Below are 15,149 nucleotides of genomic sequence, written 5' to 3' on the forward strand. Positions count from 1 at the left end.
AAGACAAAACATTGAATGAGTAAGTTATGGTTCCAAAGGTTAAAGGGATCAAAGGATATGAGAAATCAGCAACAGGGTACTGTGTTAGATGATCAGCTGTGATCATATTGAATGGAGGAGCAGGTTTGAAGGGGCTGAATAGCCTGCTCCTGTTTTGTATGTTTCCATGTAAATTTCATCAAATTTCCGTCATTCCGCCTCAAAAGGGTTTTTTTTTCGATAAGCTTATTAATTAGCCCTTTTTAACGAGATATTTTAGTTCTAAATGGACCTATTCCACAGTCAGTTCCTCAACATGTTGCTCTATAAAACTATCCCTAACACAGTCTAGGAACTCCTCCTCCACAGCATTTTGTGATTATTAGATTTACTTAGTCTTTATGTAATTTGAAGTTACTCATGATTACTCTACTTGCCAAGTGTGGAAACAGGCCCTTTGGCCCAACAAATTCACAGCAACCCTCTGAAGAGCAACCCACCCCCTATCCTATACTTCCTATCCTATACTTACACCTGAGTAATGCACGTAACACCATGGGCAGTTTAGCATGGCCAATTCACCTGACCTGTACAGTTTTGGATTGTGGGAGGAAACCAGAGTACCTGAGGAAACGACTGCAGACATTGGAGAATGTGCAAACTCCACACACACAGTCGCCTGAGGCGGGAATTGAACCCAGGTCCCTGGAGCTGTGAGGCAGCAGTGCTAACCACCGAGCCACCTATTTGTTTAACAAATGCTTGCTGCCACTTTGTGTTTCTCAGCACTACACAAAAAGATTTCACATTTTGTTCTTCCAGTCTGAAATCCTCTGTTACTAATGTACTGAGCTCATTTTGTGTTATCAAGGCAACTCCAATCTTTTCGTTTTTGCCTGTTCTTCTTAAATGTCAAACATCATTAAACATTCAGCTCCCAGTCTTGCTGATCCTGTAACCATGTTTCTGTAATGGCAATTTGATCATACCCAATCACCTCTATCTGTGCCTTTGCATGGTGCCTCACTGCGCCAGGGACCCGGGTTGGAGTCCCACCTCGGGTGACTGTCTGTGTGGAGTTTGCACATTCTCCCCGTGTCTGCGTGGGTTTCCTCCGGGTGCTCTGGTTTCCTCCCACAATCCAAAGATGTACAGGTTAGGTGAATTGGCCATGCTAAATTGCCCCATAGTATGAGGTGCATTAGTCAGGGGTAAAATATAGAGCTTTTGTTCCTATTTTCCAGCATCCACAGATTAGATTAGATTCCCTGCAGTGTGGAAACAGGCCCTTCGGCTCAACAAGTCCACACCGACCCTCCGAAGAGTAACCCACCTATTTCCCTCTGAATATTTCACAAATGGCCAATCCAATCCCCTTGTATTGATGCCACTTTTTGATGGAGAGTGATGATTAATGGCTACTTTTCAGGCTAGAGAAAGATTTGTAATGGGCTTCTCCAATGATTGGTATTGGAACTCACACCTTTCCTGATATCTGTTAATGATCTAGGCATTGGTGTGCAAGGACAATTCAAAGTTTGTGGATGACACAAATCCTAGTAGCATTTTTAACTCTGAGCAGGACTATGTAGAACTCCAGAAGACCCTTGACACATTGGTGGATTGGGCCCATGGGTGGCAGATGATGTTCAATGCAGATGGGTGTGAGGGGATACACCTCTTAAAACAAATCGCTCATGTCTTATGGACCAACATTTATTGACCATTTCCAATTGCCCAAAGGGCAGTTAAGAGTGAGTTACATTGCTGTGGGTCTGGGGTCACATGTTGGGTGGATGCCTCTAAAGAAGATGAGTGAAATCAATGAGTTTTTATGACAATCTACAATGGTTACATGGTTGCCATTACGCCAGTTCTTTCTTTCAAAATTTTAATTGAATTGAAATTTCATCATCTGCCATGGTGGGATTTGAACCAATGTCCCCAGCCTGGAGTTCCAGGTCACTCATCCAGTGACATCTGCACAGGCTGTATAAAACAAAAGATAATGTTCCAAAAGATTGGCAAGAACAGAGAGATCTGGGATTACTTATGTATAAGTCATTAAACATGGCAGGACAAGTGCAGAAAGCTGTTAATAAAGCATACTGGATTAGAGTCATAGAGCTATACAGCACAGAAACAGACCCTTTGGTCCAACTCATCCATGCCGACCAGATATTCTAAATTAATTCAGTCCCATTTGCCAGCATTTGGCCCATATCCCTCTAAACCTTTCTATTCACAAACCCATCTAGATGCCTTTTAAATGTTGTAATTGTATCAACCTCCACCATTTCCTCAGGAAGCCATTCCATACACGTACCATTCTCTGTGTGAAAAAGTTGCCCCTTAGGTTCCTTTTAATTCTTTCCTCTCTCACTTTAAACCTATGCCCTTTAGTTTTGGATACCCCTATCCTGGGGAAAAGACCTTGACTATTCGCCCTATCCAAACCCCTCATGATTTTATAAACTTCTGTAAGGTCACCCCTCATCCTCCAACACTATAGCTGAAACTCTCTATCCCCTGACAACATCCTTGTAAATCTTTTCTGTTTATGAATAGGAAGGGTTTAGAGGAATATGGGCCAAGTGCTGGCAAATAGGACTAGATTGGGTTAGGATATCTGATCGGCATGAATGAGATGGCCCGAAGGGTCTGTTTCTATGCTTTACATCTCTATGACTCTAACTTCCGGAACATCTTTCCTATAGCAGGGAGACCGAGTTGAATGCAATATTCCAAAATTGGCCTAACCAAACTCCTGTACTGTCACAACATGATCTCCCAACTTCTATACTCAATCCACTGACCAATATAGGCAAGCGTACCAGATGCTTCTTCACTACCCTGTCTGCCTGTGACTCCACTTTCAAGGAACTATGAACCTGCATCCCAAGGTCTCTTTGTTCAGCAACACTCCCCCGTGATTTAAGTGCATAAGTCCTGCTCCGATTTGCCTTAGCAAAATGAAACACCTCACATTTATCTAAATTAAACTTCATCTGCCATTCCTTGTCCCATTTGCCCATCTGATTAAGGTCACATTGTACTCCGAGGTAACCTTCTTCACTGTCCAGTACATCTCCAATTTTGGTGTCATCTGCAATCTCACTAACCATACCCCCTATGTCCACATCCAAATCATTTATATAAATGACGAAAAACAATGAACCCAACACCGATCCTTGCAGGTATGCTCAGATATATTTTAGTTAAGCTGTTGAGGAAGTTACAGCACACCTCATACAGGAACAAAGAGGTTATGCTAAACCTAGGTAAGCTCTATCTTCACCTCAGCTGGCATATTGTGTACAGTTCTGGATGCTACACTTCATGATGGATGTGAATTGGAGAGTGTGAAGAAGAGATTTACAAGAGTGGTTCCAGCAGTGAGATTGGAGATGACAATGCCAAAATGAAATTGCATTGAATCGCCACAGTGTGGAAATGGGCCAGTCAGCTCATCAAGTGCACACCAACCCTCCGAACAGCATCCCACCCAGAACCACCCCCATCCCATAACCCTATATTTCCCATGGCTAACCCACTAGCCTGCACACTATGGGCAATTTAGCATGGCCAATCCATCTAACCTGCACGTCTTTAGACTGTGGGAGGAAACACATGCAGACACGGGGAGAATATGCAAACTCCACACAGATAGTCACCCAAGGCAGGTATCAAACCCAGGTCCCTGGCGCTGTGAGGCAGCAGTACTAACCACTGAGCCACCGTGCTCATTCAGTGACACTTTCTGAATTCATGAGGGGATGGAATAGTTGGGAGCAGCCAACTTTTAAGTGCATTGAGATGGCAGGCACAGATTCAGAATGTTTTGCAACTGAACCAAATATGTGGGTGAGAAAAAAAACATTTTCACCAGCCCGCAAATAATCAGGGAACAGAATGCACTGCCTGGAGGTGGGGGGGGGGGGGGGGGGGCGGGCAGGGTGGTTCAATTGAGGGATTGTATAATACCTCATGATTCTTTAGATAGAAACAATGTGCAGAGTTACAGGGAACTCTGTTAGCCCGAAGTCAAAATGCTGAGAGAGCCAGAGCAGATATGATGGACCGTACGGCCCTATTTTGCACCAAATTCAGCAATTCTGAGAGTGAGGGGTGGAGAGGAAACTCCGATTCACCTCCGCATTCCTCAAATTGGGTCAAGGTTAATTTGTCGTTTTTAATTATTGCCCAGTGACCCTTTCAAACAGTGCAGAGAGTGGGCAGGCATGAGCACAAAACCCTTGAAGAACAAATACCCACAGTAAAAGAACAGTAAAATTAGTACATTAGTCAATTTCCTAAGTACTACTGGTTTTAAAACTGTTATATTCCTATCACCTACACACCTAGACAATGCATTTATTACCTGATTATTTGCGGTCTGATGAAAATGCTTTTCTTTCTCACCCTGGTATTTGGTTCCGTTGGAAAACATTCTAAATCTGTGCCTCCCATCTCAATCCTTTTAAGAGCTGGTTGCTCCCAATTTTTCCAACCCCTCCTGAATTCAAAAAAAAAGTGATCTATTGAAGTCACAAGCTTTTGCAACATCTCCAGAAAAAGCGAACAGATGGATTCGCGTGCATTTGACCACTTTGTCTGCTGTGAAGGACCAAGTGCACTCCCCAAACAAAAGACATCTGAGCTGGGGCGATGAAAAGCGAAACAGAAATCGCAACCTTTGAGATTTCCTGTGAACTCCGCTCGGTCTGGTTTTGTTTTATCTGTGTCTGACGCTACCATGGCTACAAAGGAGGAACAATCAATGAAGTTCTTTCCAACTCAACTCAGGCCTTGCAACTGAGTGGGCACAGTTTTAAGTGAGGGAGTCCTTGCTAGAGCCAAGGGGGGTGGGTGGGATGTGAAGGGGTGGGAGAAAGGGAAGAGAAGTGGGTGGGTGAATTGAAGCATCAGCTGAGCTGGCGGCTGGGCTGGGTCTGTGCAGTGGGCAGAGCTTCTGTAAGGGGAAGGAGGGAGTTAGACATACATTCCTGGGCGGCTGGAGCTGAAAGTTATTTTGCAATATTGTTGAAAGAATACCGGATATGTGGAAGTTTCTCACCAGCAGCAGTGAAGAGAGAGAGAGAGAGACAGGCAGGCAGACAAGGAACCTTGGTGTTTGCGGTGTGTGTGTGTATGTGAGTGAGTCTTGCAATTTGTTGCCCTGAAGTTTGCATTAAATTCACATGGAAGTGAAGGAAGAGTAAGGTTTCACATTGCAGCAATCTGTCAGCAGCAGCAGTTTGAAGGGAGAGTGAGTGATTATGAAGGGGAGAAGGAGCACTGGACGTGTCCAGGAGCGTGTTGGAGATGTTTAGCCTGTCTCTCTAGGACAGTAGCAAAGGTTTGTGCTTTGATGTCCTGTGTGTGATATATATGGGTGCTGGTGGGCTGACTAAGGTGGGGCTCCAGGTGTATGGGTGCAGCTCAGCATGGCCCAGGACATAACCCCGGCTAAAGGCTGCAAGCTGCCCCGGAGCTCCGGCTCCAGGCGAGAGGGCAAGAGCCGCACTGTCCGCTCCAACCTGCTGCCGCTCGGCCCGAAAGGCAGCGACCAGCCCCGGAGGCTGCACGCCAGCAACCGACTCAAGACCACCAAGTACACGCTGCTCTCCTTCCTGCCCAAGAACCTCTTCGAGCAGTTCCACCGCTTCGCCAATGTCTACTTTGTCTTCATCGCCCTCCTGAACTTCGTGCCCATCGTCGGCGCCTTCCAGCCCGAGCTGGCACTGACCCCTGTAGTCTTCATCCTGGCTGTGACTGCATTGAAGGATCTGTGGGAGGATTACAGGAGGTACAGGTCTGACCAAGAGATCAACCACATGGACTGCCTCGTTTACTGCAGGTATTTGAAACGTTAATGTGTACCCTTACAGCACACAGTTGTTTGCAATATTGATACTTTAGTACAGATAAGTGTGACTATTGATACTTGTGCACAGTACGAATATTTGCAATATTCCTATTTAAGTGCAGCTAATCCTCAATAATTTAACAGCACAGAAATATTTGCAATATTGATACTTTAATGCATGTATGTGTGATTATCGATACTCTTATACAGTACAAATATTTGCGATATTCATATTTAAGTACAGGTAGTTCTTAATCATTTTACAGCACAGAAATATTTGCAGTATTGATACTTTAGTGCATGTATGTGTGATTATCGATCTCTAACACAGTACAAATATTTGCAATATTCATATTTAAGTGCAGCTAATCCTTAATAATTTAACAGCACAAATATTTGCAATATTGATACTTTAGTGCATGTATGTGTGATTATCGATCTCTAACACAGTACAAATATTTGCAATATTCATATTTAAGTGCAGGTAATTCTTAACTTTACAGCACAGAAATATTTGCAACACTGACTGCAGGTAATTGCAACAGCACTATTTCTGCACAATTCAAATATATGCAATATTCACATTTTAGTACAGGTATGTGTAATTGTTAATATTTTTAGACCACACAAATATTTGCAATATTGATACCTGAGTGCAGGTATTTGCAACATCAGTACTGTTTTGCACTTCAAATATTTGTAATATTCATATTTTAGTATAATATGTGTAATATTGGCATTTTTGGACCACACAGATATTTACAATATTGCTATATTTTCATTGAGTGCAGGTATTTGCAACATTTCTTTTGTAAACATTTCAAATTTTAAAAGCACAGTAATTTTGAAATTGATATGCCTTAAAAGACAGATATTCCAAAATGAAAATGCACATGTTAAAAAAGTTATTAAAATTAATTCTTTGAAAAGCCCATCTTTTTTTAATATATGGGCTGTTACTCTCTTGAGTTCTCTGTCGTGCTGGGTCAGTGGTAGTGTGTTGCTGGCCCCTGGGGATGTCTTGTGGAAACATGTGCGTTTACATATAGATTGTAGCCTGGAGCAATGGAAAGGGGGCACCTCACGTGGTTAACTAGGACTGTGTCACAGTCTTACCACCTGCCATTGGGCTGTGTTGGAAGGAGTTGCAGATTGATGCTCAAACTGTTTTGGTTGCCTTAAGAATACCCCTACCTTGGTTGTCAAGTTTTGAGATTGAACTTGTACCAAGAGCTTCTGTATCAGGGATAGATACACAACCCAGTGCTTCGCAAGTCCTCTCATGCACCTGGTACATTTCTCCATTCTGAGTTTTGATACTCTTCATTACATTAGTACTAGTTTGCAACTTGTGCATCAGTTAAAGTTTTCAAGCGGTATTTAATGCTCAGTGGTTCTGAGGTGTTGCATTAGAATATCCTGAGCAAACTACTTATGACTAGCGCAGCACTTAACAAATTTTTTCCAAAAGCTTAAAAATTGTCAGGTCCCCTCAATGTGGCTGGTAGCAGTGTCTGGAGGAAACCCATGAAAGCAGGATGAGGATATTTGGGAGTGACTGTTACAGTCTCGAAACTCATGACCCCCACTCAGGTTTCCAGTTCCCGTTTTGGGAAATTCTGCTCTAGTGTTTAAAATACAATTTCTAAAACTTCATTTACAGGATAGGCATCAATTTGAGCCCAGAGTGTGGATAAGTAACAGTGACTAGGCACCCTCCCTATTTCACATCGTCTTTGTGGTTATTTGTGTATTGGAATATGAATAATTTTCACAAATTGCAAGTGCTGGTTGCTTTTGTATGCAGCTGCAATATATTATGAAGAACAAAACAGACTTTAATCATTCTTAATGGTTTGATTTACTGCCAGTGTGTTCTAAAGGTTGCTCTTTTTATATAAATCACCATCCAAGGTTTACCTTAAGAATCACCTTAGGATACATTGTGCTTTGAAAACAGATCAAATACATACTTTGGGTTCTGTGATGAGCAGTAATTGAACAGACTTGTGTTATCATAATTTTTCTCAATGCAAGGGTGCTGATTTTTACTTCGGATGAGCTCTGGGAAGTTCAGATCAAGTTGTAAATGTGTATCCTAGAATGTGATTTTATAGATTTGCTCCAAAACTATGAATGGCTGCCTGGAAACCTTGGTTTGTGATAGAGGGGGCAGAGCAATCTTGAAAATATTTTTTCTTTAAAATAAATGCCTTATAATGAGCTAAGTTGTGAATTGACAAAGCAGAAATAAGTATATGTTGTCTGCAAAATTGTAAAATTAACAGTCACCAGTGTATAATTTAGTAAAAGTATCCTTTTTAGTTTGTAATTTATTACAGTTACCAACCTAAAACTTGGCTGATCATTACAGACTTGACTCAGTCTGACTGGCTCCAAGGTGCAGCAACTAAGTTGTGTCCTAGTGGACTGTGTTTAATGCACAAAGCTTCACTTCGCCAATTGTATAAACTCTTAATAAAAAAAACACTGTGGATGCTGGAAATTTGAAACAGTAACAGAAAAATCCTGTAAAATGCTCAGGAGGTCTGGCCACATCTGTGTCAAGAGAGAAACACAGTTAATGTTTCAGGTTTGTGACCTTTCATCTGAACACCTGATGGAGCATCACAGACATGAAACATTGATTCTGTTTCTCACAATTGCTGCCAAACAAATTAAGTATTTCCACCTTCAAACATTTAACTTTAATATTGGGAAGAAGTGGGGGCTTTCCCTTAACATCAAAAAGTAAGCAGGAGACCCAGGTTCAAGTCCCACCTGCTCCAGAGATGTGTCATAACATCTCTGAACAAGTTAATTTGAAAATATTCAAAGAAAGCCTTTTGTACAAACTATTTTGTCCAGGTACTCTGGAGGTCCTCCTTGGAGAAATTCCAGCAGTTCTTTGTTTTAATGCTTTTGAGTGTCAGTTCCATTGCATTAGATTGCAATGCACATCTTAAGCTTCAATTTAATTGACGATTTAATTTGATATATTGTTGTCACATGTGCCCAGATATGGTGAAAAGTTTTGTTTTGCCAGCAGTACAGGGAGTTCATAGCAAACAAGGGCATACAGATCAAAAGGTGCTTAAATGGAGCAAGGCAGACATGTTACAACTGCACAGAAGGTGCACAAAAGCAGGGTCAATGTTAGATTTGAAATTAGAGAGGTCCATTCAGTACTCTAATAACAGCAGGGAAGAAGCCGTTCTTAAACTTGTTGGTGCATGTGTTCAAGCCTCTGTATCTGTTGTCTGACAGAAGAGGTTAGGAGAGAGTATTACCAGGGTGAGGGATCTTTGATGATGATGGCAGCCTTTCTGCAGTAATAAGAAGTGTAAATGGAGTCCACGGATGGGAGATTGGCTTCTGTGATAGCCTGGGCTGTGCACACAACGTTCTGCAGTTACTTACAGTCCTGAGCAGAGCATTTGGTGTACTAGGCCATACAAGTGCTCTGGAATATTTGCAAAGCTAAGTGCTTCCATGCATTGCTAGCTTGCATTTGATATTGTTGGTTGGATGCACACTTTGGGTCTATTGCACTGTTGTCGATCACTTTTTCCTAGACCCAGTTGAACTTCAAAAAAGTCTCTCTAGTTGCAGGAGTGTATTGAAGCCAACTTGGATCAGACATTTTTGGTTGATTCGAAGCTATCTTGCTCTTCCATTCTTTGTAGTACTGTGAATTGCGCAGTAAATTTTAATTTGTTCATTTTAAATTGAGAGTGGCACTGAATAGCGTATAGATGTGTGCATTTCTGGCAATGTTTCTGTGTTTGTGTTTGAGCACTGTTGCTACTTAGTGACTGCACTGAAATGGTTATTTGCCTTGTCATTGAAGTCCGTTAAGTGTGCTGAATAGAGGCTGGACAGATGGTTTCCCAGCCTTGTTGCTAGTGTAAAAGGATGAAACTTGAATGTTTATTTTCTGCTGTACCTCGTGCAGATGGTTTGCTTGCCACTACTCCCTCACCCACTAGTAAACTGTGACTGATTGATTGCTATTCCTAGTTAAATTTAAACTAGTCCAAACTGCCCTTACCTACCAAAGATACGATTTATCAGTTTTACGGTGGGACTTCAAGTCCTTACTTTACAAATGACAAATGATTTACAAACAGGAAATTAGTAAGTTAACCTTAATCTTTGGTTTGCATTCTGGCAACAAAAAAATGCTCTCTTTTCCCAGAAATAGGAATGAGTCACAAGAATGGAATTAAAAGTCAATCTGCGATATTTTAAGTGAATCAACAAATAGAGTAGGAATTGTTCTGTGATTCACTACTCTGAAAGTAGTTTAGTTAAAAATTAAAAACAGGCCCATCCTGTTTTTAGACTGAATGGGCAATCATATGATACTCCAATTTGACAATTACGTTGAGCCAGTAACATGAACTGTTTCCAACCTGCTGCCAGTCTTAGTTTTTATCAAAGCAGAGAAGTACCATCGCAGACATTAGATTGACCTTCTTCAGCTTGAAACCACGGAAAGCAATAAGCCCAGATGGAGTCCTCGACTGTGCACTCAGAACCTGTGTGGACCAGCTGGCAGAAGTATTCACTGACATCTTTAACGTCTCCTTACTATGATCTGAAGTCCCCACCTGCTTCAAGAAGACCAGATACAGAAGCCTGAACACACACACACACACACATACACCAGCCGGCCTCGAAACAGTTTCTATCCTACTGTTGTTAGAATACTGAATGGACTCACAAACTCTTAGCATTCGCCTGTACCTGTGTTTTGGTTTTTGCTGCTGTTTACTTATTACATACTATCTATGCTACTTAACTCTGTGATCTGCCTGTATTGCTCGCAAGACAAAGCTTTTCACTGTGCCTCAGTACACGTGACAATAAATTCAATTCAATTCAAGACCACCATCATGTGATGCCAAAGAAATCCCACGCAACGTTCCTCAATGACTACCGCCCGGTAGCTATGATCTCTATAATTATGAAGTGCTTCAAGAAGTTGATCGTCACTCACTTCACCTTCAGCCTTCCACATTGCTGTGAAGCTTTGCAATTTGTCCACAGCCATTACCCTGGCCCTACACTTATCCCTGCAACACCTGGATTGTAGACTCCTTCTTATTGATTACAGTTCCGCATTCAACACCATAACTCCAAACAATTCAACTCTAAGTTCCGAGACCCAGGTCTCAGCTTCCCCCCTCTGTAACTGGATCCTCAACTTCCTGACCCATAGACCGCAATCAGTAAGAATAGGTGACAACACCTCCTCCACCATAATCCTAAACACTGGTGTCTCAGAAGGCTACGTACTCAACCCTCTTACTGTGCTCCTTAAACACTCATGAGTGTGTGGCCAATTTCCACCCCAATTCCATTTACAAGTTTGCTGATAATGCCACCACTGTAGGTCGGATCTCGAACAACGATGAGACAGAGTATCGGAACACAGTTGCGTACTTGGTAGCGTGACGTAAAGATAACAATCTCTCCATCAACATCAGCAAAAGAGCTGGTCATTTACTTCAGGAAGTGAAGTGGAGGGCATGCCCCTGTCTGGGTCAGTAGTGCTGAGGTCGAGACAGTCGAGAGCATCCAGTTCCTGGAAGTGACGATCACCAACAATCTGTTCTAGTCCACCCACATCAACACAATGATTAAGAAAGCACAACAACATCTCTTCTTCCTCAGGATGCTAAGGAAATTTAGCATCTCCACAGTGACTCTTACCAGTTTTTATAGATGCACCATAGAAAGCATCTTACCCAGATGTATCACAGCTTGGTGTGGCAACTGCTCTTTAAAGACCGAAAGAAACTTCAGGGAGATGCAAACACAGCCCAATTCATCATGCAAACCAGCCTTCCAGCCACTGAGTCTGTCTACACTACCTGCTGGAAAGCTGCCAACATAATCAAAGATGCCTCCCATCCCAGTTATACTCTCTTCCTGCCTCTTCCATCAGGTAGAAAATATAAAAGTTTGCGTACATGTCTGAATTGATTCAAGAACGCTTTTTCCCTGCTGTTAACATGATTTTTGAATGGACCTCAACTAGTCCCACCTGCCTGTTCCTGGCTGTCTCCTGGTCATTTAACCATCCAAGTGCCTTTTATGGATTGGTTGGACCAAAGGGTCTGTTTCCATGCTGTACAACTCTGTGACTCTCAAGCGTTAATGTTGATTCACTCTTTCTCTCTCTCTCTCTCTGTCTCTTTCTGTGGCTATAACATTGTATTTTGAACTCTGTTCTGCGACCCTGATACACTTTGTATGATATGACATGTCTGTAGAGCATGCACAACAAGACTTTTCACTGTAACTCGGTAAATGTGATAATAATCAATCAACCAATCAATACTTATGATTCATTGATGTCCACCAAAAGGTCTAAACATCAGCTTTCAATTTAGACTTGGGAAAGGAGGGATTATCAGGAAATTAAATGTTGTGTTCAATTTAACTTTGCAGCTGCAGTGAAGGAAATAGCTTCCTCATGCAACCTGTGCATCTGCCTTCAGTTGATCTTGATTTAACTGCTTAATGTTTACAACTGTGAAGCAGATGCAGCCTTATAATGATCCCATGGGTCTTGTGGAATTGTACTGAAGTTGTCGGGTCACTCAGATTTGAAGATTGTGGCTCACGATCAGCTCAATCTTGCCTTTACCTGTCACTCTCCTGCCAGGGTTTTGTCATGCGTGAAGGAGGCCTTATCATTGCCATCAGTCCCACAAAACAGGGCTGATATCAGCCAGGCTTCGTATTTCGGGTGTCCTCGCATTGACTCAGCAGGAAAGGTCTTGGAGCTGCAGGTCTTTGGGCAAAAAGGACAAGGTCGGGTGTGATGGGGGAGAGGATTCTCAAGCTAAGGTCTGTGCTCACTCTCTCACTCGCTCATGCTCTTGCTCTCGCTAACTCTCGCTCTCGTGCTCTCTCTCGCACTCTCACTCTCTCGCTGTACCACTCTCTCGCTGTCTGTCTGTCTCGCGTTGTCTCACCCTCTTGTACTGCCTTGCCCTCTTGCGCTATTTTGCTCACTCTCTTGCGCTGTCTCGTTCTCTCCCGTGCTCACTTTCGTGCTCGCTCACTCTCCTTCCATTTCCCATCCTGTCTGCACAGTAGAACTCACATGGTTATCTTCCGATAGCCCACTGGCTTGCTGGATGCAGAGCCATCACATTTCATTGGTTTATGGCAAAACTCTGTTATGTACTCTGCCAGTTTTCCTCCTTTTAAAATGATTCGGCTGTTCTCATTGTGTTAACTATCATGATCAGTATGCCTTTATGCTCATTATATTACCATTTCTATCCTAGCATGTGACTTGAGAGAAACATCTCATGCTTCTTCCTAACTTGGATCCCTTGAATACCCTCCACTGCTCCTCAGCTGTAACCTAGTAGATTAATATTAGCCTGGATGCTTGTGTGCCCGAGGAATGTAAACTTTGTGCATAATAATTAGTTGTAGCTAATGTCTATTGGATTCTTCAATACTACGATATCCATGCCCACTTTCTTGTGGTACAGGAGGTAACGTGAGCATTGCTGCCTCCCGTAAAACACCCCGATGGGGTCAAAACTCCCAACGTACTTTCAACATAAAGACATACAAACTAGGAGCAGGCCACGCAGTGACTGAGGAAATGGCCTTGTGTCTCTAATCTTCTCCAGCTTTATAGCCCAAGATATTTATGCTCTATCATTATGGCCACTTGTCACCCTCAATGCTCTCTTCAATCATTCTGCCATCGATGGCCATGCTTTCATTTGCCTTTGGCCTGAGATTTGGAATGTCCTCCTTGCACCCAGCCACCCCACCCATCACAACTTACCCCTTCGGAAGACACTTTATAAAAGTGCTCCTTGGCTGAGCTTTTGCTCACCTAATCTAAAAGCATATTATGTAGTTTTTTTTTAAATTCATTTTGTGTCACATGGGCGTCACTGGTTGGCCAGCATTTAATGCCCGTCCCTAGTTGCCCTTGAAAAGCTGGAGGTGAGCTGCCTTTGTGAACCACTGCAATTTACCTGCTGTGTGTTGACCCACAATGCCATTAGGGAGGGAATTCCAGGATTTTAACTGAGCAGCTGTGAACGAACGGTGATGTATTTCCAAATCAGGATGGTAAGTAGCTTGGAGGGGAGCTTGAAGGTGGTGGTGTATCCAAGTATCTGCTGCCCTTATCCTTCTAGATGAAAGTGGTCATGGGTTTGGAAGGTGCTGTCTGAGGATCTTTGGTGAATTTCGGCAGTGCACCTTGTAGGTAGCACACATTGCTGCTGCTGAGCACCACAGTGAAAGGAGTGGTTGCCTGTGAATGTAGCACCAATCAAGTGGGATGCTTTATCCTGGATAGTGCCAAACTTCTTGAATGTTGGAGCTGTACTCATCCAGCCAATTGGGGAGTATTCCATCACACTCCTGACTTGTGCCTTGTAGATGATAGACAGGCTTTGGGGAGTTAGGAGGTGAGTTACTTGCCACAGTATGTGTTATTATGTCTTGTCATGATCCAGTGAAATGCATTGGACTGTTTCATTACAAATATAAGTTCTTAGATCCTTTTTGCCTGTTTGTCAGTTCCTCCACCCTCCCCACCACCACCACTGCTGCCCCACAAAAGGTTTCCTTTAGGATCTTGCTGTATTATGTTGGGGGATTTCTCAAAATAGTTTGGTTGAGTTTCAATATGAAACACCAGTGAGATGCTGTTTGCCAGCTCAGTTGATCAGGAAGTTGGTGACGATGTAAAGGAGGAGTTATCTGAATGTAACTTGAATATGATTCTGAAAGAAGCAGTTCAATCAAAACAGGCCTCTCAGTACGGACAGAACGGGTTGTATGGAAGTTTCAAGAACAGTGGCACAATTGTGCAGGCAAATGTAAAATGTCTCACACAGGAAGGAAAAAGTAGGCGTAATGTGTGCATCTTGTGGAAATGAGCTATCTTATAAACGAAGCTGAAAGGGAAATTTAGACTATTTCAGTAGTTGTTTGTTGACCTAGCCCTTAATGCTGCCATGACATCTTTATTAAAATTTGGCTACTTTAACGTAGGAAATAGGAGTGGGTGCATTGTGCCAATGACAGATGTTCAGTCAATTAGCTCATAACTTGCTGACTTCTGTCGCCATCCTTTCTTAAACAGAGGTGGCACATTTTGAAAACCTCCCGTCATAGTAGGAGGGTTGTATATCTCCAATTTGATTGACAGCTTGTAGAGGATATTAAAGGATTAGTTTATTCTCCTTTCATGATGTGTACTCATTACTGGCAAGCCCAGAATTTGGCGCCAGTTGCTAATCGC

The 15,149-nt window shown here is 42.6% G+C and overlaps 1 protein-coding gene across 2 annotated transcripts in view; it reads left to right on the plus strand.

Annotated features, from left to right (window-relative positions):
- Window positions 1-15,149, plus strand: part of atp10a (ATPase phospholipid transporting 10A) — a 348,664-nt gene that overhangs the window by 172,327 nt on the left and 161,188 nt on the right. The window contains exon 1 of one of the 2 annotated variants that reach the window (XM_072577001.1): window positions 4,973-5,839. The exons of the other annotated variant lie outside the window; for it this stretch is intronic. Within the exon in view, the coding sequence (XP_072433102.1) occupies window positions 5,427-5,839 (413 nt within the window). The 5' untranslated portion in view covers window positions 4,973-5,426. Of the gene's footprint in view, window positions 1-4,972; window positions 5,840-15,149 lie in introns of those variants that run through there. 2 annotated transcript variants of the gene reach the window in all.

Source organism: Chiloscyllium punctatum, chromosome 9, assembly GCF_047496795.1.
Source record: "Chiloscyllium punctatum isolate Juve2018m chromosome 9, sChiPun1.3, whole genome shotgun sequence".
Lineage (NCBI taxonomy): Eukaryota > Metazoa > Chordata > Chondrichthyes > Orectolobiformes > Hemiscylliidae > Chiloscyllium > Chiloscyllium punctatum.